Below are 27609 nucleotides of genomic sequence, written 5' to 3' on the forward strand. Positions count from 1 at the left end.
TTAAAATCTGTGAGACACCTCTGTAGTGTGAAAGGTAGCCAAAAAGCACCTTCTTGATCATCATATTCAAAGATTCAACTCATTTGCTATCGTTTCTTCTCTTTGTTTATTTATTTATTATTTATTATTATTTTATTTTTGTTTGTTTGTTTATTTATTTTTGCTCATTGTTTGTACATAGTGAATACGATTTGTTGCTTTTAAGATTATTATTTAAAAAAATATTTAATATACGACCAATAATAATGTTAATTGAATAACATTTTTATCTTTAACATTATTAGGTCCTGGAGTTTAATGACTAGTCATTTGCTAGCTTAAACTCTCATGTATGAAATTTCTTTCTAAAGAGTAAAGATCTGTTGCAACCAATAACGTTAATTAAATAGCATTTCTATTTTTATCGTTATTGGAGGGATTTGTTGATTAGCCATTTGCTAACTTGGATCCTTGTGCAAAATCTATTTCTTTAAATAAAAATATAAACATAATTTTTCTTATATACATTTATTTTTATGGTTAATGATATTAATTGAGTAGCACTTCTACCTTTTAATATCATATAAATCATAAAAGTTAATATAATACTTATTCATTGTCCTACACTTTAAGCATATTTTAGTATCAACAAATAAAAGTCAATAACATGGATTGAATAGCAATCTATCTTTCATGTTATTGGAAGGGTTTATTGATTAGCCATTTGCTAATCCAAATCCCTATAATTTTCTAATAAAAAAATAAAAAAAAAGGGGGCATCTTAGATTAAAGAAAATATATCTCACATACGTTTTTTAGGGATAAATTAAATATTTATAAATTCATATAATTTTGCGCAATTAATTAAAGGTACTGTTTTTACGGGCGTTGTAGGGTGCTAATACCTTCCCTACACGTAATCGACTCCCGAACCCAACTTTAATTTTAAAGATTATCTTTTAAAGGGTTTTCCAATGTTTTTACCTTGAAATAAAATATTGGTGGCGGCTCAATTGAATATAAAAATGTTAGCGTCATCCCGTCGTGATCCCAGTTACGACACCAAGGTTCAACTAACAGCTTTCAAAGACCAATCAAAATTTCGGAGCATCATTTGTTCGATAACAACGGATAACTGAAACGTTGTTCTGAAGCAAAGTAACACAGAAACTTCTTTTTGTTTAAAATCAAGTTGCATCCGAAAATTATTTGTCTTGAAAAATTGCATTATTTTAAACACTCTTGTAGCTTGTACAATTGACTAAATAGTCATATTCTCATTTTTTTATATAAAAAATTTGCTTATGAAGAAACCCTATTATGTAGTTTGAACAAATCATCTAATGTAAAACCCTTGATCTAAATTTGGGGCAACTTGCCTAAGAATGGAATCAACGTATTAAAGGCACTATTCGGCAAAGCCTCCCCCATTTGAAAATGATAGCTATATAGCGCTGATGGCATTAACATTAAGACGTTGTCAACGTCATGGTCTATGAAAATTCATTGTACATTGCATTAAAAGATCTAGTTCTAGCACAATCTAATGCACCTCTTGTGCCAACTCTTGTATCAATGCTACACACATAGTTGAGACCTACAAGAAGATCAACTATTGCAGCCTCAGCTTTAGCTTGATTTGCAAAGTAAAGAGTTTGGACAAGTAACACCTTTGCGTTCAAAATTGAGTGCTCCTTCTCAAAATTTCTATCAGAATACCAACTTATCATGTTATGTGCCAGTGGAGCCAACCATTCCAATATCTGTGCAAGCACCGGACTCCATTCAGCAGCAAGGTTTGCATCATGACGAACAGAAGATTTACTTTTTGCATGGCACTTAAGCTTAGCCCTCAGAGCAGTTTTTATAGTAGTTGGAAGCATATTGTACAGATCATCTCTTGTTGCAAGATCAACCAGGTGAGGTGATGACACCATCCTTTCAATCAATACAATCATATTTGCATAATGCAGGGCTAGAGCCGCATCACCAAGGGTAAGTGTAGCTGGTTTTAGCTTGTTCTTGATGGATAATCTAGAATATATTCTAATTCTGTTGGAGAGAGAAAAGTTATCCACTGTTTTCATTTTATCAATGGACTTCAAATGACAATCAGTCAACCGCATGGAACCACCATTTGTCTGCATGCAGCTCTGTATGACAGGAGAATTGTTTGCAGAAGACATACAACCTTTGAAGGCCACAATATGTCCTAACTGCTTGCTTTCTGAATGTGGATTCTTTCTGCTTAAAGCTGGTTCATGAACGGTATGCTGCTGTTTCTTCTTTCTCTTGCCCTTGTCAACTAAAAAGCCCGAGTTGGACACTGGCCTCCCCCCAACAGGTCCTGAATTGAAGCCATAGAAATCATGCTCTGAAGGATGAACAGAAGAATGCATAACAGAAAAGGAATGACTTCGATTAAGATTGTTAGCATTCATATGCAGGGATTCATTCTGTTGTTGTACAGTTGGTGGGTGACAGTTTGCAAAGACAAGTATGATCCTCTCCAGTATTGTAAATAGTGATCTCGCCAACAACCGGACAACATAATCGTAACTTCTATTCCATGGAGACATGTCCTTGAGACTCCTCACTTCCTGGCGCTGTAACATGACCTTTTTCTGAAACTCAAGCAATTTCACCAGATGCAATTCTGGATTCGCCTGCATTCTCCTGAAAGTCTGTTCAACCTCTGCTAGCACCTCGAGCTCTTGGGAAAACTGTGTCATAGCGGCAACAAATTTTTCCATTTTCTTCACTTTCCTCTCCATCTTTTTCCATCTATACTCCCACCCAGACCATTGAAAGTGATTTTGAGCTGGGTTATGAACAAAATATTCAAAACGATGATAAACTGGGTCCACACACTTCTTACCCAACCTAGCCACAGACCGTGCCAGAGATTGAAAATTATCAAGTATCTCATTCAACGCAAGCTCCATCAAGTAATCATCATTGTCAGACACCAGCATTTTGACTCCAACTGAGTTCACTATCCCTTCCCTCAGACTCAACATCTCCCCATCACTCAAAGACTGCCATAAATTAACCACCTTCAACATCAGCCCCGCAACTTCTAATGCCAAAACTCCAACTACTACCTTGTTATCTGATGCACTCTTGCGAGAAACTGGCCACAAAGTACTGAACCATGACCCGTTCACCTTTTCACCCCCCATTGACACTTAATAACCCAATCCAATGGACTCACCTGTCCTAATCAACAATCCTAATGCTAATGAACACTCATTTTCCTGTATGCAATCAAATCCACTGACACAAATTAGAAAGTCAAAACCCAGAGGGTCATGAACACACCAGATATATCAAAGCATGGATTGACAGTAATAATTGCACACTTATGAGAATGAAATTAAAAAGTTAAAAAAACCCTAACCCCAAATTGTCGTCTTGGTCATGAATAAGCCAAAACAATGAGGTCAATATAGACTCATTCAAGCTCAGTTGAGAGAAGACATGTGGCTTCGGCTTGAAGGGCCCAAAACCCACTTTTCAAAATTCAAAAATTTTGTCTCTTTTGCTGTCATTCATTTCTAACCAACCAAAACCAAAGACAGCATCTACCAAAGGAAGTAAGACATGAAATAAAACATGAGAGAGAGAGGGAGAGAAGAGCGCAAAAACATACCGTGGAGTGGCATTGAGTTGAAGGAGAATAAAGTGATGGGTGTAGAGAAAGGAGAAGAATTGAGGGATTGAGAAGGCTGAAACAATAACGAAAGAGTGAGTTATGGGAACAGAAGAGAATAAAGAGGAGAAAGCGAAAGAAAAAGAGAATTCGGTCAAAACGAGGTCTGTGGGGTTTTTGGGGAACGTGGATATTACGTTGACAGTTAAAGGGTGATTGGGTTTGGTAATTGCTCCTTCATTGGAGTATGCGGAGATGTCACTGTTGTTCTTTGGCCCTTTTAGCTCACTTCCTCATCTTAGTATGAATTCATTAAGAAAAATTTACTTCCAACAAATTCATGTTCAATATAACTAATTTAATCTACCAACCTCTCTTTCAACATTTTTATTTTAATATCATTAGTATTTTAGACATTTTAAATTTCATTAATTATTCATTTTAATTTATATCTCTATTTAAAAATATATATATTTAATCTTTATGAACAACAGTGTATTTATAATTTATTTTTAAAAAAACTTCAACAAACAACAATATATTAATAAGTGTATTTTAAATTAAATATATTAATATTTATTAAATTTTCCTTAATATGTATATTAATTATAAAGTTAATAGTTTTGAAACGAAATATTTAACAGTAGTATAAGTTGAAATCAAAGGCATCTAAATGTCTATAAATTCATAGTGGTTAGGTGTGGAGAATCAAATGATCATAATGATTGGAAGTAATTTGAAGTGTCGTACAAGAGTAAAATATAAGGATGGAAGCATTGATTTTTGAAAGTTTGAAGTATTGTGTTGGAAATCAAACTTAAAGATAAATTTCTAATTATCTCCTATGTAAAACACTTACTATAGACTAAATTAAACTTTTTTTTAATCTTTTATCTTATCTTATAAATTTATTTTAGTCTTTAATTGGTTAACATTTTAGTTTTTATATTTAAATTAATTTGATCTTTTTTAAATAAAAATTAATTTAAATTTTCTAACAATTTTAAATCATTTTTTTATTAATTTAAGACGTGATACTTATAATATTAGATTTATTTATATAAAAATTATAAAATTTAATTTATGTCCCTATTCAAAATGATTATTAACACAGTAAAAATTATATGAAAATTATATTTCATAAATATGTAAAAAAATAGTATAAAATTATTTTTTTAATATTTATTTTTTAACTTATTTTTATGTGATTTTTACTATATTGATAATATTTTTTGGTTATTCAATAAATTTTTATACTAGTAAATATAATGAATTAGTTAAAAAAATTTAAAATTATGTCTCAAAATTAAAATAATCATTGTTTAAAAAATAATCAAATCCACCCAAATTTAATAATAAAATATCAAAATGGATATTTTAAAAATAAAAGATCAAAATGAATCTAAACAAAATTATCATTAAGTCTATACTAAAATAATAATATAATTTACCAACAAATTCTTGTACTAAGTAGAAATGAGTTTTATTCTTACTTTTTAAACAAAATTTTGAATTCAAGTATATTATGAATATAAAAAAAACATGATTGAGAAAATATATCCATTTTAGTATTCAATTTGGTTCTCCACAAAGATAAATTATTGATAAAATTGGTGATATTCCACATTAATAACATAATTATAAATAAAATAAAATAAATTTAAAAATTCTAACAAACAATGTTAGTTTAATGTAAAAATCTTTATTTTAGTTGAAAAGGTGATTATTTTGAGCGGTCAAAAACCTAACCGAACAAACCCCGTATTTGATTCCGCGTTTGAGAAGCGCGGTGGGACCAAATAGGTTGTGTTTTGTTGGGTTGGGTTGCTGGGGTAGTTGGCATGCGACCTGAGTGCGTTTTTTCTTTGTTTCTTTCTTTAACTTCTCCGTCGTCTCACTCTGTCGGACACATTTGGGGTATTTTAAGGAGTATATATATGCTTGTAATGTACACACTTGCTGAATGGATGAGAACAAAAAATCTTGTTCGCATTGGGAACACTGTTGGCTGGTTCATGGTAATGGTTTGTTTTTGCCTGTTGGTTGTTACAACCTCGCAAGGCATTGGACATTGGAGTATGCTTCATGGACAATTCATCCGTCAATACATTAAAAATGTAAAAGGGTTTAATACTTTGGACTTACTCTTGTTATAATAAGTTTGTACCGTTGTGTTAAGTTGTAAGAGAATTAGTGTTAGTTTAATTATTTTAAACATTACTTACAAAATTTTATATGAACCATGCAAAGGGACGCGAAAATGGTATTTACGTCTCCCTCACACCATAGAATCTTATTAAGAAAGTAGGAAAAATAACAAGAAGGTCAACTTGACAATAAGATCTCGAACAAAGGGACAGATTACAGAAGATGACATTGATACTTTCAAAGATGGTTCCAGCTCTACAGCCAAACCAATCAGGTAGATTAATGAAGGAATAAATTCAATGGACAAGTTTTCGAATTCGTGGCCTATACTAGAAAATATAACATGGTTGTTACGTTAAAAAATTTACTCGTTTATTCATATATTATACTAAGAATCAACAATTTAGAAAGCGAGATGGTCACTTTTTCTAACTCTTAATTACTTGGTGTAAAAAAAAACTCTTAATTAATTAGTGAAAAATTATTTCGGGCGTTATATGTATTTTGGTTTCTAAGTTTAAATTCAAAGATGAGACTTTTTACTTTTTGATTTTAACAAATATATTTTTATGTGAGACTTTTTAGAATCAAAGATCCAACTGTAGGTATTTTGTCAAATTAGAGGTGTATATGTTTAGCTTTCAACTTAAAGACAAAGTGAAGTTAAAAACCCAATAAAATATTTTTTATCAGAGACTTTAGTTAGCGAATGAGATTTAGTATTAGATTATATAAAATTGAATTTGACAATGATCTTAACTTGTGATTTTAGATATAGTATTTAATTTGAACTTAATTAAAATAAAGAATTTGATTCTTAATTAGATTAGGTATAAAAATACTAAGTGTAACTTGATTTAAGTTCTATGAAGAAAATTCAAATTAAATGGGATTGTAATGTTGGAACTAAACACTTATGAATTAATAGAAAAAAAAATGGCATTAGTTGAAGACTATAAATGTTTAGAAAAATGTAACTGTAATTCAGAAAAGAACTTGAATCTTAAAGAAAACAAGAAAATACTTTGAAATGTAAAAGAACAACCAAATGTAAATTTTCAAGAAACTTAAATAAACCATTGTAAATAAATAAAGATGCAAACCCCAAGCGTGTGGTTCAGCGGTAGGGGTTGATCCATCCTTAAGCAAGGTCAGGGGTTCGAATCCTGTCTTGTGTATGCAGCCGCGTTAGATCTTGGGGCCAGCTATCCCACCCTTTGAGGTGCATCCAACGTAGCGAGGAGATTAGTCACTGGTATCGGCCCTGGATACTCCAGGGACGAACCCATAGTTATAATTTTATTAAGTAAAAATTATAATAATGATAATAAAATTTAAATATAAAATTATTGCTTAGACATACACATATTATATCAATTTCAGTATTAAGCTGAATCTAATAGAACCCTAAATTAAAACATGATATACACATTAAATCTTAAACCAATAACAATTATTTGTATAATAAAAACATACACATTATTCATTAGACTTATGAATCAGAGAGAGAGAGATAAGTCTTGTTTGTTACTATTTCAAGAAACCAGTTTGCATCTTAGCATATATATTTTTTTTAATCAGAGTGTGATAAAATATGAAAATGGAAGTAACAACTTATAAGAGTAACTAATAACCAATTGATTTTTATCATTTTGGATTTAATTGATGAACGTCAAATGAAATCAACTAGGGTTTGAATCTCTAATTTTTATTTTTAAATAAGACAAGTATATAAAATATTTAATAATTACAAAATGAAAAGTATTACAAATAAAATAATAATAATAATAATAATAATTAATATTATTTTAAACTTTTAAATAGATAGATAAATATAATTATTTTTTAGAGTTATCATATTCATAAAAGAAAAAAGATAGACAACATAAAAAATTCGATAATTAAGATGACTATTATTTTATCTATAAAAATTGAACTCAGTAATCAATATTAAGAAATTTACAATAAGTTAGCGTATGATTCAATAATATACGTTAGACTCCTTTAACATTGAGATCACTCTTATGCAGTTCTTACAATTTTATTTATTTTTGACTCTGGCTTGGTTATTTATTATTCCATCATGAGTTAGATCCCTTTCATATTAAGATCACTCTTATGCGGGTAATCACAATTTTTCTTGATTATTATTTCTTGGGCCCTGGCTTGGTTGTTTATTATTTCATTAGTGCCAGATAATAAACACACCTCCACTCTCTTATAAACACACCCTATTTTTAAAAAAAATATATAAAATATCTAAATTACCCTTAAAAAAATAAAATTTCTAAATTTACACCCTCCTTCCTCGCACTCCCTTCCCCGCACTCCCTTCCCCGCACCCCCCTTCCCCTCACCCCACAGCCCCCTTCCCCGCAAGCAGAACGGGCCGTACTGCAAGCAGAACAGCCCGTATTGCAAGCAGAACGGCCCGTTCTGCTTGCAATGCGGCCCGGCCGTACTGCAAGCAGTACAGACCGTTCTGCTTGCAGCAAGGGTCGTTCTGTTGCAATACAAGCCACCGCGTCACTTTTAAAATGGCTACCTTATGACTGATTTTAAAACCCCAATTTTAAAAGTCATTTTTGTACTAGTGTTTCTTTCCATAGAACAAGTAAGAGTCTTTCTCTTACAAGACCACTTGCTGACATTGCGCACCTCTCTTCTTTCTCTTTTTGGCACTCCTCTTCTTCTTCTTTTTTCCCGCACCTTGCACACCCCTCTTCTTTTTCTTTCTGACACTCCTCTTCTTCTTCTTCTTACTGTTACGGAAAGTTCTTTCCGGAATTATATAAAAATTTTCCGGAAAATACTTTCTATACTATCTGTACTGCGAAGCCGAGCTCCGAGCTCGGCACCACAACACAAGCCGACCTCGGACGTGCACCGCGTGGCATCAGCTCGGCATTTAAGCGAATCATAACTGATTCCCGAGGATCTCGCCCCAGACGAGGTCCGTTATCTAATCATATTATATCTTATCTCAGGCCCAAGGCCCAAGACAACCCTAAATCACACCAAGGTACGTGCATTACATATACGAGACTAATACTCACACAAACACTAACTTTAGCATCAGAGTCTCTTTTGCAGGTACCACCCTCATCTTGGAGCATCAACGTACCCGTGAAGGAGAATCACCAATCTTACTTGGAGAATCATCCATACGGCAGATCTCTGGTAAGAACACTTTCCATAATATTAAATTCTTATTCCGGAAAGTATTTTCCGGAAATGTTTTGTTACATAATTCCGGAAAGTACTTTTCATAATATTAAAGTTACTATTACGGAAAGTTCTTTCCGGAATTATATGAACAATAATTTTACTATTCCGGAAAGTACTTTCCAGAATGCTAACGACTGTAAAAGTACTTTCCGGAATGCTAATGACTGTAAAAGAGCCTTTCTTATGCTGGTTATGGTGGGACTAATCCTTTTTTTCTATTCAGAATGACTGTAAAAATATATTGCTTAATAACATTGAACGGAAAGAGACTTTGGAAGAAGAGGGGTGTGGAGTATGGGGTGCGGGGAAGGGAGGTATAAATTTAAGAATTTCATTTTTTTTAAAAGGGTAATTTAGACATTTTATATATATATTTTTTAAAAGGGGGTGTATTTATACGAGAGTGGAAGTGTGTTTATCACCGACCTTCATTAGTTGAAGCTATTGGACCTTGTTAACAGATTATGAGCGACACACGGCCCATTCAACTGATCCACAAAACCTATTAGAATAATCATAAAATTATATACTAGAGACATCATTAATTTCCTAACACATGGAAGGATCCATTCACCGTGCGAGTTTGAAGCAACCATTGCCAGTACTTTCTAGTGTCTTCATTACAGAATAGCCAACACACCATGGGACAGAATCAATTGCATGTTTTAATCTAAGTATGAAATAACTTGCAAATTTTCATAAGAAAATAGAATCCTAATCCTAATCCTAAATAAGTCGGCGCAATGAAAGTCTAGAAGGCAGGTATAGATATAAATAAAGTGACAATTTTTATTATATTTTTTTTTTTTTTGCAGATATTAACCTCATATGAAGCTTAATAGTGACACGTGGCAACATGAAAGAGCAATGCGACACGTGGCAGATACCATAGCATAACCGCGAAAGGTCGAAGCCTAGAACATACCCTCGAGTTCCAGCACATTCTAGTGAGCGAAACTCTTATAAAAAGCACTCAACGTTGGCACCATGGATTGAAGAAAGCAACAACGATGAAGCCGATCGACGATAAACAAGAGACGGTGACGATAAGAGCGGTGAGCCACGACGAGGAAGGGAGAAAGAGGGTGGAGAAGACGGAGCTGAACACGCACAATATCGACACCGTCAAGTACGTCGAGAAGAAGCTGATCAACAAGGGCGTCCAGCGACAGGAGCGCCACCCCGCCGACGGCATCGGCATCGGGAGGCCGCCGCCGAAGTCCGGCCACGGCGGGAAGTTCACCTGGGAGGGCCACGCCAACGAGGCCGAGAGCCACCTGATGGCGGCGCCGGCGGCCATCGACGAGGGTGATCCCAACTACGTGGATGAGGAAGAAGAGAAGGCGTCGTCGGAGTTGGTTGTTGGAGAGGTTGAAGTGGCTAAGGCTGCTGAGGAACACGAAGGGGTTGCAAGAATTGACGTTGACCCTCGATTGCAAGTCAACTAACCAAGCATGCATGCTCTCGTCTATCACTTTCATTTCCTATGTTAATCTTCGGAGCTATGGGTTTTTTCTTCTACGAAATGTAAATTTCTATTTTGTCATACTAGATCAAACTACTGAGTCACTTGTAATACTTGTTTTCCTTTCAAAATAAATTAATCTTGTCTTCTATCTCATTTTTAATTCCATAAACAATCTCCAAAATATTACTAGTGTATTAAATATTAATTTATTTCAGATTTAAGAATTTTTCTTAGATTTTTTTAAGATTTCCATTTGGTTCCATAATTAATAGATACAATTTATGAAAATATAAAATTTTGGATCATGACTTAAGTATTATATACACTAGGTTTTTCTTGCTTTCTAATTATCGGATACAATTTATTGATATATATATATTTTTGTATAATCACTTAAATAAGAAAATATTCGATCACTATTTTTTTTTTTTACTTATTTAATCTCAATCGTTGCTTAAATTGGAATTGCAATAAATTCACTTGTGTTCTAATTATTAAATACTAATTTATGATTTACACAGTGTATGCAGCCTTTTAAACCTAAGGACTAATATATTTTGATGTTGATAAAATTATCTATATAGGACTAATATATACTTAAAATAGATAATTAAAAATTAATATTTGGTTAAAGATTAATGTGTTGATTGATGTAATTTTACCTGATTAAATACTACATTAATTAAGGTATTCAGAAATTGATAATCAATAAATAATCTATATTATTAATTAAAAATAAATATGTAATTAAATATTAATAATAATTATTAAAAATTAATATGTAATTAAATAATATTACGTATATTCATTGGGTGTAATTTTTGCCATTAGATATTTATTTATGAGATTAATATTTTGATAGGTTAACTTTAATCTAATCAGATTTCTAATATCTTGGTAACTTAATTTTGTTAACATAAAATTCAATAATAATTGAAAAAATTCGACGCCAATATAAAAATTTAAGTATTATATAATTTACATTAAAAATTAAACAAACATATGCTTACTTTAAAATAAATATATTTAAAATTATGTATCTTTACTATGCATAAGATAAATATTATCCAACATAAATATTAAATTACACATCAAATTAGCTATATATTCTAATACGAGAATAAACTTAACCCTCTATATAACATTAAATTAAGTTAAGGCGTTCGAACACATCTTCAAAATACAGATGAAATTTTTAAATTTTAACCCACATTATGCCGTTTTATTATACAGAATTAAACATCTTAAATACAAATCTATTGTTAGATTGGATCGAGAGTCGTGAACACCTACACATTTAACTAAAATGCTTTTACTATTTACAAAATGTTTTTCGTGGAAAAATATGATTTTAATCATAACAAATGATAATATAATACAAAGTAAACATTGATATTAAGAAATAAGTAAAAAAAAAAAAAAAAAAAACTTAATATATTAAAAAAAACATTAAATTTTTTTATTATATCGACTAAAATAAACGAAGTAAAACCAAAACAAGTGAATTTAACTTAAAATTGATGTAAATTGATTTTATTTTTCTTTACTATTTATTCATATTAAAAAATAGTTTTATTCTTTTTAATATTTTTAAAAAAAATAAAAATATACATTTACCAAAACAATATAAATAAAAGCTAATTATATAATATATAACAAAGAAATTAATCTTAAATAAAATCTTCCTAGAGAAATCTAAATATTATCCTAACAAGCAATAAACTCATGCGAAAGTATATTTAAAAGAAAGTTAACAAAATAATGTATTAATAACATTTATCAACATATTTCACCAACTAACCTAACCATCAACCATATAATAAAAGATCGTTAGAACTTCAAAATTTTAATATAAAAAAATACAAAATCTTTTTTTTTATTTTCGATATACAATTTCCTTTTATAAATAGAACATCCATGAAACGTAAAAAGTGTTCTATTAATCATATACTTTTATAAATACATTCTTTTCACAATATATAAAAAATATTTACAAACTTTATTTTTATAATATCCATTGAATGGAAATCAAAACCACGTAAGCGATTCAACAAGCTTACTTGCCTTTCACAGAGTTACAGACAACAGAAATTATAAAAAAAAATTACTTAAAACAATCGCGTCTCTATGTTTAAAAATAAAACTATTCAACATAATAAAGTACAAAGAACGCAAATCAGATAAAATCGTTAATACTGAAAATAATACTAAATACATATATAAAACCATTAAAAGGAAGATACTCATTTCATTCGCATAAACTAAATAAACGGTTTAAACTTTAAACCTTCAAAACAAAAAATTATAACAAACTGCAAAAAACATACATTAATATCTGAGAAATAAAGTAGGTAATACAAAAAAAAAAAAGAAAAAAAAAGTAGTCCAGTTCCAAATTATATATAATATAAATCATATCAATATCCACGCTTTTGGCAAAGAGACTGTTTCACTGTGGAGTAAAATTCCCAATCAGGATGACCAGATGTAATAGGAGCTTGACCAAAAGGATGATCCTTCAAATAGGACTGAACATCAGCCTCCTCAGCAACACGACTCAGAAACAAACATAGCTCCCCCTTTGGATCTACAAACACAATAACAAAATCTATCAAAAAAACATGAAGAAAATAAATTAAAAACTGAGAATCAAAAGAATGAATCATGTCACCTAATGCTCTGTCAGCATCATTATGGGGATCATATGACTCAGGAAAAATCCCTGTATTAGGCTGCCAGTTAGAGCAATTAAATTTGTTAAACATAAGTTCAAATCATAAAAACAAAATAAATGATAAATAACATGTACATACAGGATTTAAAAAAGCCTTGTAGGGATTGTCATCAATCAACAGAGTATTTGAAGCAGAAAATGGACCACCTTTCTTTACATCTTCAAATACTTTCCTTAACTCCTTGAAAAATATAGGCTTTCGAGCATTCCCCTTACATTTGAACCCAGAATTAGTACATTGATCTTGATCCTACACAAGTTTTTTATCAACCGATCAATTCAAAAATAAAGCAACACATATCATATAATCAATTATACAAAAATTGCTACTTGCTTACCCAAATAAATAACATCCTCTTTCTAGATGCACCAATGGCATAATTTAAGGCATCATCTATATTGTGTCTGTTTACATATAAAAATTGTATAATATTTAACACGGTTAAACAATGGAATTAAAGAAATAAATAAATTCCAAGAAGCATACTACTTACTCCATCGCCGAAGACCAAATACCCACTTCAAATCTCTCCAAGCAGAATTTCATGAATTCTTCACTAAATGGCCTCTTAAAAACTACGAATATCACAATAATTTTAAAAAGTATCACAAATTAATCAGTAAATATAAAACAAGTACATGCTCATCAAATGTATATACCTAGATAGCTTCTATATCTCCCATCAGCTTCACGAGACTCTGGAATTTCACTTTTTTTAGAAAGATGAACTCTGTGCAACAATAGCCCATTCAAGTTCATAACAAGCAATTTCTTTTTGGGCCCAAGATTCAGCTTTTCTAAATAAAGATCCAGTTCTGTTTCCGAGTCACTTGTTTCGTACTTAAACTCATCCTCAGAGTCACTAAACTTAACGCTATCGTAAATGGGTTTCTTGTTCTTTCCTGCCATACTCAGAAAAAATATTCAAGTGTTGATACTTGGTGAACCAAATATTAGTAGGTGATTTATATATAGCTAGCGGTGGAACTACTCTTCTATTCAATTGAATGGTGAATATTAAGCCCATTGAATTAATTAACATTGGAAATCTCAAACGTTACCCGTCTTATCAATATTATGAAGTGTTGTTTTTTGTGAAGAATTTGACTTAATTGTAAATTTGTAATATTAATTTAAGGAAATAGATCCCTTGACTTTGGAGGGGGAAAGTTAGGGTAATTTTACACATTTAAATCATTAGATTTGTAATAGTAGATCAGATTGTGACACGTGTACATTTAAGTTAAAATATATTTTGTACACGTGTCACAATCTGATCTATTATTATAAATCTAACGATTGAGATGTGTTAAGTTACTATAACTTTGATATCTCAAAGTCAAAGGATCCGGATCCTTAATTTAATATTAAGTGAACTAGTAAGGTCGATCTAATAGTTACGAATTGAGAAGGATATATATATATAACTTCTACAAAACTTATGTGAAATGTGAGTAACACTACTTAAGTAATTACTTAGTGACATTGATTTTCGTGTAAAAAACAACATTATTTTTTTTACTACATATATTTAAAAATTAAAAATTATAATATCTTAAAACAAAATTATTTTTAAATTTTATTATTATTATTTTCCTACACGGATAACTAATGGTGTAGATGTATCACTCATGGTCTATAACAACATTTTCTATTAATTATGAATGACATGAAAAATTAACTAACATTATTTAATTTAAAAAATTAGATAATTAAATTAGTACTAAAATTTTGAGAGATCAAAATAACGTTATAAAGATTAAAAGGGAATTTAAACAATAAAATACTACTAAATAAAACCGTCTTTCTTTCCAAAATAAATTGCAAATAAGTTGATATGTTTCTTTTCTTTATTTTTTTTTCGGTAAGAAATATTACAGTAAGACAATGATGATCTAACTTAAATATTAATGTACATGCTTTATGTTTACCAAAAAAAAGTGTAGGAGCTTTATATAGAGGTAGCGGTGGAAACAGGGCGTATCGTATTCCAATATTCTCCTATTAAATGATGAATATTTAACACATTCAATGTACCCCGTTGATATTGGAAATCTCAAATGTTACTCCTCTTAGCCTTATTATTACTCTTTAAAATACTATTCATGTATTAAAAGATGAGTTAAATTAAACCCGTCGTGTCTTCCAAAGAGTCCTTTAGTTGGAAATCTTAGAATACCAGGAGTTGCAACTACAAGCCTTTACCACTTCCTATTGAAAATTAGCCCTTCTCCTTTAATTTGAAATTCATATATATTAGAGTAACTTCAATGGGAGTTACTTGTCTCATGAAGTAACTCAAGTCCCGGTTTCTTGTCATTGAAGGATTCTGACGTGGTAACATGAGTTGCTTGAAGAAGAAAGAAAGTTTCTTCCTCAAATAACCGTTCCTTACCAGATTTTAAGCAGATCTTATTGAACATATTTGGGAACGTTTCAAAATAATAATGATGAAAAATTAAGGTTAAAAACTTATTTTGGTCCCTTATAATAATTATTTGTTTCAATTTAGTCCCACTTTTATTTTCGGTTTCAATTTGGTCCCAAACTAATTAATTGGTTTCAATTAAGTCCCTAATAAATTAATTGGTTTCAATGTGGGACTTTCGTCCAAATTTCTTTATAATTGTTGGCCACGTGGATGCCATATAGATGCATAGGTGGATGCCATGTGAATGACACGTGGATGCCAATTTTTTTGAAAATACCTGGAACCAGAATGGTCCGTTCTGAAACCAGAACGGGTCATAAGTTCTGAATGCACTATTGGTGTGTTAATTTTGCATCTGAAACGGGCCGTTCCAGATGCAAAATTAACACACCAAGAGTATATCAGAATGGGACGTTCTGAAACCAGAACGGCCTGTTCTAGATTCAGAACGGCCCGTTCCAAAATTGAGAATAGAATATTATTTATTAATTTTATTAAAAAATATAATAATTTTGAAAAAAAAAATTATGGTAAAAATTTTAAAATTACTTATTTTTATAAAATATAATTATCTTATAAATAGAGTAATAACTTTTTCTTTTTCTCTTTCTATTTGAATAAATATTTAAGTATCACTTTATAATTTTTTGTAACTTATTTAAAATTAGAGGAATAAAATGATAAAAATTAATAAGATAAATATAATAAAATTATTAATTTATTTTCTTTTAGGGTCCTCTAAATTTTTACATTCGTTTAAAACAAAAATATTTTGTATGTTAATTTGAATTAATTTAATGAAGTATCATATAATTTTTAATTTTTTAAAAACTTTTATAAATTTGATCTATACATGAATTTTTTTTAATTTAAAAATTAAATTCTTAAAAATTTGATATAGAACATTAATTATTAAATAGAATAAATTTATCAAAACTTATTCTTGAAGTAAGTAAATTTGTTCTTCATTAAAAATGAAGATAATTTTACCATAAAATAAAAAACAATTAAACAATAAAATAAAATATAAAAAAATATTAATATATTTATTATATTAGATATAAAAACATAATTAAAATATAATTAATAATATATATTTTATAAAATTATTAATATTTTATATATAAAAAAAAGAATGAAAAAAATTTTAGTGAGGGCAAGTGCCCTCACTATGATTAACTTAGATCTGTCCCCGCATATAGTTGTGTGGTGAAATGTTAGTCCTATGTATCTTCTTCTTTTACTTCAGGTTCTACCTCTTCAAGAACAGGTTGTTGTTGGGGTACATCGTTAATGATTTCAAGAAAAAATACCATGTCATTTCATCCTTTACTGGTTTCAATTAGGTCTCTAATAAATTAATTGGTTTCAATGTGGGACTTCCGTCCAAATTTCTTTAACGGTATTAACTGTTGGCCACGTGGATGCCAATTTTTTTGAAAATACCTGGAACCAGAACGGCCCGTTCTGAAACCAGAGCGGGCCGTTCTGGTTGCACTTTTAGTGTGTTAATTTTGCAACTCGAACGGGCCGTTCCGGATGCAAAATTAACACATCAAAAGTTCAACCAGAACGGCCCGTTCTGGTTCCAGTTGCTTTCAAAAAAATTTGTTATCCACGTGGCATCCACGTGGCGAACAGTTAACTCCATTTAAATAATTTGGACGAAAGTCCCACATTGAAACCAATTAATTTATTAGGGACCAAATTGAAACCAATTAATTAGTTTGGGACCAAATTGAAACGAAAAATAAAAGTGAGACTAAATTGAAACAAACAATTATTATAAGGGACCAAAATAGGTTTTGAGCCAAAAATTAATTTCGTATAATGTTTATGTATTTACTATTGTTTTATTTTATTTTTAATATCTACTTATTGTGTATTTTTTTCTTGTAAATGATTAGAAATAATATCCCTTTTAATAAAAATATAAATTTGGTTCATAAATGATTTGAAAAAAAATTTAAAAGTTGAATTTCTTAAAGTTTCTTACCATTGGTGTAAATTTGTGTTTGAGTTGCTTAATGCCGACATGGCATGCTAGAGACCACTTTTTTCATTTTTCAATGCATGAAGCAACTCAAATGAATTGTTTCCATTGGAGATACCTTTATGTCCCTTTATATCCACCCAATAATAAATTAAGCGTCAAATTATTTTGTTTATTTATTACTATTGTTTTTATTATATAAATACTTCCATTATTAAACATGATTTTATATGTATCAAATTAATAATTGAAGTACTAAATAAATTCTTTGGTAGTGACAAATGAAATGCAACAAAATCTTCACGCATGAAGGATAGTGTTTACGTTAAAAGATATTGAAACATTTTTTCTTGTTTATTTATTTGTTTTGTTTTGTTTCAATTATGATGGCTCTCATGCTCATTCAACAATTTACTTTATTTTATGTAGTTTTATTTTATATATGCACGTTTTATGAATGTTTTAGTTTAATTTCATTTTAGTACAAAATAGATTTTTTTTTTGTTAGTTAATAGTTGTTTTAGTCTTTAAATAACTTTAGATTTCATTTTCAGGATTAATTTAAAGAGAAAAATGACTATGAACTAACATTATAAAATAATTTTATACAATTATTTAATCACAAACTATTTTTTTTTATGAATTTATTCTTTTACAAAAGTTATCTAAAAGGTTATATGAATGGTGATTTTTTATTAGTTGATAGAATAAAAACTTTTATACAGACAACGTATATTAAACTTTAATTTAAATAGTCATAATTAATTTTATTTAACTAATTTTAGATAATTTTTGAATAAAACTACAATTTTAACCATTGGTTGATGTAGTGGCAACATAACAAGCATAACATCATGGATTGTAGCTGTCAAACTTACCTGTATAATTTATTGAACTAAACTTGAAAATCGATATAATTTATGAGTTAATTACCTATATACTGTTAGTGTAAATTTTTTTTACACTAACAACCAATTATATATTTTAATTATGACATGTCACTTTAAACACATTTACTTTTAATAGTGACATAACACAATTAAAAAATATAATTGATTGTCAATGTAAAAAAAATTTAATTAACTCATAATTTATTGAGTTAAGCTTGAAAAGAGAATAAAGTTTGGCTAACTTTTACACGGGCTATATATTTTTTGTTGGGCCAAATCATGTCACTTTATTTATTTTTAATATTTTATATGTAGCTAATTTAAAAAACAAAAAGTTAAATGGAACCAATATCTTTTGAGTCTATATTAAAATTTATTATAAATAAATACTTTTATCATATAAATTATAGACTTAAATATATTCGTAAATTTATTTTTAGTCCATCATATTTAAGACTTATTTTTTTGTCTTTATAATTTAAAAAAATATATTTTATTTCTTATACATAAATTTTGTTAAAAATTTGTTAAATACTATCGCATAAAATTCACCTACTAATATCTTTATTAATGAAAACATCACATTAAATATCATTAGTGGTGTATGATTGTCTAAATTTATCACTTTTAAATATATTATTGGCGAACTATGAACTAAAATAATAATTTTAAAAAATTACAATAGTTTTAAATTAGTGTAAATATAGTTATTAGTGTTTTAATATGTTTAATTCATAAGTAAAATATTTATTATATATAAATAAAATATATAATAAAATATTTATACAAATAAATATATTAATATTATATTTAAATATATAAATTATATTTAAAATTTGTATAAATAGATATTTTAAAATATATAAATTATATTTTTTACAACAATATTTTTTTTATACCTCCTTAACTGGTATTATTGATAATGTGGTGAAAAATACAAGGTGAAATATAACAAAAATCACTAAGGATTTACTTATATCGGAACAAAATTGACCATGCAGTTTGACAAATTGTATACAATATGTCTACATTTATAAATGATGGAACCAAACCTGAAAATAGCGGAACTATGGGGGTTAGCCTAGTAGTTGGGTGGGGAGGGCTTGGAGTAGTTAAAAACATGAGGACTTAGGTTCGATCCTCGTTACGACTATCTTTGTCATTTGAACTTCAATCTCACGTTGCAATATATAAATTATATTTTAAATTTATGATAAATAATTTAAATTATAGCATAATATTATTTTTATTTATTAATAATTTATTTTAAAATATTAAAATTTAATTTACAAATAATTATGATAAATAAAAATTAAATTAGATAAAAAAATTTAAAAAATTCTCTAAAAATTCTCTCATAAAAGAAAAGTCTCTAAAATCACTTTCAGATGAAATAAATATTTGTGTTTAATATATAAGAGTTAATTATTTATAATTTATTTTAAAATAATATTAATTTTAATTTTAAAAATTAAAAATTAAAAATTAAAAATTATAGGCTTAAATATGTTTAAACTACCTCAAATTAGCTCGATTTTCAGATTACTACTTTTAAATATTTTTTTTTAAATTACCTGAATAATATTTTTTTTTCAATTTAGTACCTAACATTAGTTTTCTCTATTAAATGATAACGTGACAAACGGATTGTCACGTCATTTTTCAACAATGTATGCCATGTCAGCACACATGGCCACCTCATTCTCCATGTAAATTGCCACGTCATATTTAAACTTTTTTTAAAAATTAGTTTGGAAATTTGTTTGTCACGTCATCATTTCAAAGAGAAGACTAACGTCATATACTAAATTGAAAAAAAAATATTAGTCAGGTAATTTAAACAAAAAAAAAATTAAAAGTAGTAATCTAAAAATCGAGCTAATTCGAGATAATTTAAACATATTTAAGCCAAAATTATATATATTTTTATTGATGAATTAAAAGGATATATTATTAAAAATAATAGGTAATGAAAAAGCCTCGACACTTTAATTCTAGATAGATATTCATATTTATATTGAGGGGGTTATAATAACACCGGTGTAACTTTTACTAAGTGTTATATCGCTCAATAACTTTATATTAAATGCGAATTTTGTAAATTCAACCGTTAGATTGAAAGTTCATATCTCTTAAATCATATATAAAAAATATTATATCAATCCAAGATGATTTGATACTTCATTTTTATAAAACAAAATTGACGTAATATATTCATTTCAAAATACACTAAAATATGAACACTTTGATCACCTTCAAATTGTTGTTCAATTTTAACAAAATTTGATATACACATATAAAGTAGTATGAACTTTTAATCTAGCGGTTGGATTTACAAAATTCACATTTAATATAAAGTTATTGAGTGGTGTAACACTTGGTAAAAGTTACACCGGTGTAATTATAACCCCCCTCATTTATATTAGAGATAAATTTTGATATATTTATTTTGCTTCAGAATTTGCCTTATGGTGTGTTTGGATGAGGGATTTTACAAATTCAAGGAATTTTAAATTCTTGGTATTTGAATTACTTTGATTTCAATTTTTATCATTCTTAAAATATTTTGTTCGGATAAGTCAATTCAAATTTCTTAAATTTTAAATTGTTAAGTTGGATATAATAATTTGATCCTACCATGATAAAATTGATTTTAAAAATATATTATATTTTGAAATTTTTGAATTAAATTTTATAAAAATAAATATTAGCTAATTTTTAAATATATAATAAATTTAAAAATTAATATTAGATAATATTTAATAATTTTGAAAATATTGTTTAATATTTAATAATTAAAAACTTGAAGAGGTAAGAGATAAGATAAAATATATAAGTGAAATAAGAGAAAAAAATGAGAAATTTCAAATTCTTACTTTTTTTTGGGAGAATTTCAAATTTTACTATTTTAAGGAATTTTACAAATGCTTGAATTTCAAATTCTTTATTAATTCTCCATCCAAACAAGGTATTTTACCTCAAAGAATTTGAAATTCTTCAAATAAATGAATTATCCCATTTAAATTCTTCATCAAAACACATTATTAGTTCTCTTTATTTTCTCACTTAAAATTGTTTCTTGATGACAGAGACGTGTTTATTTATTGCAACTAGTGCTAAGTAAACTTACCCTTTCCTACATTTCACTTGCTATCCAATTTTGAACCTTTATGACCTTTTCTTCTTTTTCTTGGTTTAACATTTTCATACACAAAATAACCATTATTAACCTTTGTTGTCAAGTGAAACTTTTGAGTTTCAGATTTTTAATTCGGGTTTGCTTGGAGATAAACGAAAGTTTTAAGTCTGGGTTGGGGTACAATAATGAATATGCAAAGAGATAATGAAGTGATAAAATAAGGTTAGTGAGAGAAAATGATAGATTCATTTTCTATAAATCTTAGTAAAATTTTATTTTACTTAATAATTTTTATTTTAATCAATTTTTAATGATTTAATTATTAAATTAATAAATTTTAATGTATAGATAAATTTATAAATTTATAATTTTTTTAAAAATACGATACTATGTTATATAAATTCAAATTAATATATAAAATGTTTTATGATTAATTATTTGTCATTTTAAATTGATGAAATAAAATATTAAATATTTTTATTTTTTTTAAATATAAATTTAATTTATATATTAAAAAATTTTAATAGCTAAATAATTGAAATTTGACATAAAATATGAGTTGTCAAGTCAAATAAATTTATCAAGATTTATTCTTAAAGTAAACATATTATTTTTCATACATGTCTACAAAAAAAAAAAAAATAAAATAAAATAAAATATATATATATATATATATATATATATATATATATATATATATATTGTATCCCTATGCCAAAAAAAAAATCCAAAGTAGATCCATGAGTTAAACCATTTTTATTACTTTTAATTATTGCTTAAATTTAAAAATAATTTGTACTCCTATTCCTATATACCAAAAAAATAATGTATTGAAAATTTGTTAGTTATTGTACATCCGTAAGAAGATGGGCCCACTCTAAGCTCGTATAAATTGTATTCCCATACCATTTTTATTACTTGTAATTCTTGCTTAAATTTAAAGATAAATTGTATTCCTATACCAAAAATATAATGTATTGAAAACTCGTTAGTTATTGACTTATTGTACAACTGTAAGAAGATGGGCCCGCTCTAAGCTCATATCAGGTTTGTAGTTTATCTGTAATTGTAAATGGGCCATTATCACTTTGCGATAGTCATCAGTTGGACTGGGCTCAGTCTTCGGCTTCAAAATAAATGCTGGACCAGTATCTTTTCAACAAGCTTATGCTACTGCTAACCATAGGTAAATCTAAACACAGACTTCATCACTTTAAATATTCACTTGTGTTATAATGAATAGAAAAATGAAATGAAAGATTAACATGTAGGGAAAGCAAAAAAAAAAAAAAAGTGAGATGAAAAGACAAGATTAGGAATGATAATGAAAGAATACGAATGTGTAATAGTCCTCCAACATCTATATGTATTTATATATGGGCTTTCGTTAAATGATTATTGAAGAATTTTATATGTATCTACAAGTATTCGTCAGTATATATATATGAATATTTGTTAAAATAAAATATAACAAATAAAAAATAAATATATTTAAACATACATTTATATTAAAAAAATCATTTTTAACATATTTTTATATTAAAAACAAATAATTTAAAAATATATTTTCATACTAAAAATTAGATTAGATCATTTTTTTATTAATTAAAAGTATTTAAATAATTCTAAGGTATAAATATATGCGGGTATGAATATTTTATAACCCGCTTCCATCTCGCTTATAAATAAATATTTATTTAATTATCTAATAAATAAATATTATTTAATTACTCACAAATATTTGTAAATACGAGTTTTAAATTTAATTAATAAATAAGTAATCAACTTATCAATGAAAAAAAATAATTAAATTGATAATATTGTAAAACTAAATTTTATTCCATAAATACCACCAATGAATTAAATAATTTAAGTGATGAATATGTCCAATTATTTTACTGTTCTTAATTTATGGAATAATATTTCTCATTAATAAATGCAACTAATTTTTAATATTAATAAACAAAAGTAGGGTTATATTATATATAATATAACGTTTCTTCCTCTTTAATTTAGTTTCCTTTGTTAATAGGTTTAGGTGCAGGCGTATTCAGGACATATACTTGTGGTGTAGAGTTTAAGAGCAGCAGATTACAAATTGAAAAACAAAAGTATCATCAATGTTAAAGGCGGTTAAATGGGTCAAGGATTTGTTGTTCTTAGAGTTTAAATAATGAGTTTCAGGTGAGCTTTCTATTATATTAATTAAGGGTCTTGTCTTAATCACAACATGAACTGATGAACTAAAAACTTGTGATTGAAGAAGTTTGAAGTTTGAACGGTTGAAGACTTTAATTGAAGTATGTGTTGGGGGTTATGGTCTTTGCATCGAGATGTTACGGAATTTTCAATGTGGTTGTAGTGTCATCTTGTGCTTCCCACCATGGAAAATTGTTAAACGGGGCAAAATGCTTCACACTTGATAATGATTGGATCGCAGAAACAGCTAGGATTAATCATTGAATTGCAGTTGGCACTTTAATTTACTAAGTTTTAAGTTTTAACCATTTGCATTGTTAACCATGGAAAAGGAATTCGCCGCTGTATTTATTTTTATTTTTAATATATGGTTGCTTGCGACACATCACATTTGAAATTAAGTGTCGAACCACATGTACGTCTTCCTATTAGTCAGCTTTGAAGACACAGAATTGTTGTCGTAAACTAAAGACCTACATGCACATGAAATGCTTCCATGGATTGCTTCTCCTCTGGCCAAAGAGTTTAAGTGTCAAAAGGCCCACATCTTCCAGAATAAATTACGTTAAGATGTAACAGGATAAACAAAAGTTAATTTATATCAAAATCAACTTTCTTCAGGGTTTTTTTTATAATAATTATTTGTAAAATACATCTAAAATATATTTTAATTAATTAATAATATTAAAATAACTATACTAAGAATATATATATATATATATTTCAGGTTTTAGAAAGAATTAAAGGATTAAAAGAAACTCATTTTAAGGGAAAGATTTATTTTATTTGAAATTTTTCGAATATCGAATACTAAATATAATCCTGGAGAAATAATACACACAATAATTTTACATAATATTTAATATGATATTTTGTTTAAAACAGTAATTTTAGGTACAATAATTAAGATTTTTATATATCTTTTTTAGATATAATTAACATCTTAATTTGATCTAGTTGAAAATAAAAATAGATATATTATCTTATTTCTAATTGAGTCAAAGTTTCATACACAAAATGATGATAAAAAATACTTAAATTAAGCATAATTTCTTTCATAATTGTTTCTACAAGAAATGAACTCTTTTTCTTTCCAAAGGTTCTGTGTATCATCTTTATATTCCCCTCCTTAGTCCTTACTATCATTTTTTATTTACTGATGTACGAAAATATTTACCATAGAATATAATCATGCATGCAGACAGTACAAAGAAATTAATAATCACAAAATATATAATATATTAGCTAACGAAGGTTGATTAATTTAATTATTCACAATTCCGAGAATGAGATTAATTTTTTACTTAAAAGAATAAAAATACATGTGAAAAATAAAAAAATGGTAAAAATGCAACTTATATCTACATAAAGGTTAGTTTAAAATTTTTGTTGTAGAGTCGAAGACTTTGTATTAAATAACCTATTAGTACTCCATATGTATTATTTAAATCTTAAAACATGTTTTAACGAAACTCCTAAAACTTAATTACCTGAACTTTTTAATAATAAAAAAAAACTCACCTTGCTTTTTTTATTTTAAGACATTATTATATTAATTACTGAAGTTAAAGAAGTTTATTAAATTAGTTCTTAAAGTAGTGCATATTAACAATTATATTAGTTTAAAATTCAAAAGAAATGTGTACCTTAATATATATATATATATATATATATATATATATATATATATATATATATATATATATATATATATATATATATATATAACTGAAGTGACAAAAAATATATTTATATTTTAAAGACTACTTTTATAATTTCTTAATCTTAAAGATTAATATAACAATTTCTTCCCAAATTTTTGTTTTATCCATCATGATTATAATAATGGTGTCAAAATTTTAACTCAAAATTTGTTCATACTACCTCAATTTTATCACTAGGCGTATATTAACTTCTTCCTAATTTAAAAACGAAAGAAGGTGTTTATCAAAAGGGAAAATAACGAAAATGCATCGATGTAAACACAATGATTCCAACCACAAAAATGGATCAAACTGTTACAGATAATTATTTGGCTAATTGTTCCTTCATGTTTTAGGTACCCTGGAGAGTCGAGGAAACTATATGTAGTAATCATTACAATTAGGTTGATGACTAATCATAATCAGATTGATTAATCATATTGTTGTGTCTGTTTACGTTAATCAATGGTGCTTATCTACTGTTATATAACATATTTTTTACTGAATGAACTGTTAACTTATATGTTTATTGTTTAAGCAATATTAATCGATTTATCCTTCTGAATGTTATTTACTGATAATTATTTATGTATTAAAAATGATTTAACTAGTAAGTATTTCAAATATTATATATATAAATATAGATATATGTAAAAATTTATGATAAAAAATGAAATATCTATAATTATTTAAAATTAACAAGAAAGAAAACATTGATCGAGTTTTGTGTTTTTTGTACAATACACATTTTTAATAAAAATAAATAAATTTATTTTTCTTATCAGGTCCTCATCATAGAAACTCATGGTGTAAGTCCTAAAGCCAATATTATCTCATCAAACTTTCTTAAATTTTGTACTATTTTTATTTAATAACACGAGACATTTTAATTAATGCTTCTTTTTGAACTTTGACAAAATTTTTAAAATAATAAATTCAATATCGTAAGACATCAAGTACATTTGGCCATGAAATTTCATTGGATAATAGAACGTTAGTCTTAAACACTTTTTAGTTAGATAATATTGTTAACAAAAAAATTAAACAATAATAGTATAGAGATTAGTATGTATATGTATCGATCTCATGTGTTAATGGACAAAAAAAAAATTTGATGGTCATGTCTTGTAGATTATGGATATGAGACATTAAGTCTTTCACATATGAATATATTGAAGTAATGGTGTACTAGATTGACTAGCCATTTGCTACATAATTTGTTCTGTGAGTTTCATAAAAATTCTCCAAATGATCATAGTGCATACATAATATTTTGACTTTAAGTTACCATGATTCTTATAAGACAAGTTGTATATTTCAATATTATTAAACATCACTTGCAATAATATATGGATATAAAATTTGCAATTAGGCATATAATGAGTTATGAACATACTTAAAAGTGATCATTTTAGGCCTTTTAGTAGAGTAATATAATGAAATGTATGATCATACTTAAATGAACCAACATGGGATGTTAAATTTATTTGTTATTAATGAATGTGATTGTTTTATTGAAGACGATTAAAACCTAAAAGGAATCAATGAAGATAAAAACATAAATATAAAAAAAATGAAAGAAAATGAAGTGTATCAATGAAGACAAAGATACAAAGCCTTATGCATTTATGTAAAGTTTATCATCTTTTAAATTAAATTTATCTCAGAGATAATTTGCTTTATAAGATAAGAAAAATAACTCATTCAAAACTACATGACTTAGGAATCAATTCACCCTACTTGAAATAGATTTTTAAAAAGAGAACCTAGATATTAAAAAAAACTATTTTTGAGAAAAATGTCTTGTAAAGAATTGATTATATTGTATGATAGATCAACCTATGATCTTATGTTGATATATACTTACAATGAAGTCTACATAAATAGACCCACATGCTTATTTGAGTTAATAAGATAGATGATTTTTTTACAAGATCTGTTATCAATCATGCACTTGAAAAAGCTTTTAGAGCAAGTTAGTTCTTTAAACATATTAAATGAAACATAAAACAGTAAATAAAAGAAGGCTTAAACAAATATACAA

The 27609-nt window shown here is 27.5% G+C and overlaps 3 protein-coding genes across 3 annotated transcripts; 1 reads left to right on the forward strand and 2 right to left on the reverse strand.

Annotated features, from left to right (window-relative positions):
* Positions 1 to 1409: 1409 nt before the first annotated feature.
* LOC109796885 (uncharacterized) lies at positions 1410 to 3830 on the reverse strand. Its single transcript, XM_020356729.3, has 2 exons — positions 3632 to 3830; positions 1410 to 3236 (listed from the first exon to the last, which is right to left on the reverse strand). Exon 2 carries the CDS (start codon positions 3159 to 3161, stop codon positions 1473 to 1475), a length of 1689 nt encoding a protein of 562 aa, XP_020212318.1. The 5' UTR covers positions 3162 to 3236; positions 3632 to 3830; the 3' UTR covers positions 1410 to 1472.
* A 6143-nt stretch (positions 3831 to 9973) lies between these two features.
* On the forward strand, positions 9974 to 10628 carry LOC109797876 (plant/protein). Its single transcript, XM_083077642.1, has one exon. The coding sequence runs from the start codon at positions 10018 to 10020 to the stop codon at positions 10453 to 10455; it is 438 nt and encodes a 145-aa protein (XP_082933768.1). The 5' UTR covers positions 9974 to 10017; the 3' UTR covers positions 10456 to 10628.
* A 2075-nt stretch (positions 10629 to 12703) lies between these two features.
* Positions 12704 to 14310, reverse strand: LOC109796394 (putative FCP1 homology domain-containing protein C1271.03c). Its single transcript, XM_020356070.3, has 6 exons — positions 13870 to 14310; positions 13704 to 13785; positions 13548 to 13614; positions 13289 to 13459; positions 13147 to 13207; positions 12704 to 13062 (listed from the first exon to the last, which is right to left on the reverse strand). Exons 1-6 carry the CDS (start codon positions 14117 to 14119, stop codon positions 12893 to 12895), a joined length of 801 nt encoding a protein of 266 aa, XP_020211659.1. The 5' UTR covers positions 14120 to 14310; the 3' UTR covers positions 12704 to 12892.
* Between the last annotated feature and the right edge of the window lie 13299 nt (positions 14311 to 27609).

The sequence above is a fragment of the Cajanus cajan genome, chromosome 6 (assembly GCF_000230855.2).
Source record: "Cajanus cajan strain Asha chromosome 6, NIPB_CcT2T_4, whole genome shotgun sequence".
Lineage (NCBI taxonomy): Eukaryota > Viridiplantae > Streptophyta > Magnoliopsida > Fabales > Fabaceae > Cajanus > Cajanus cajan.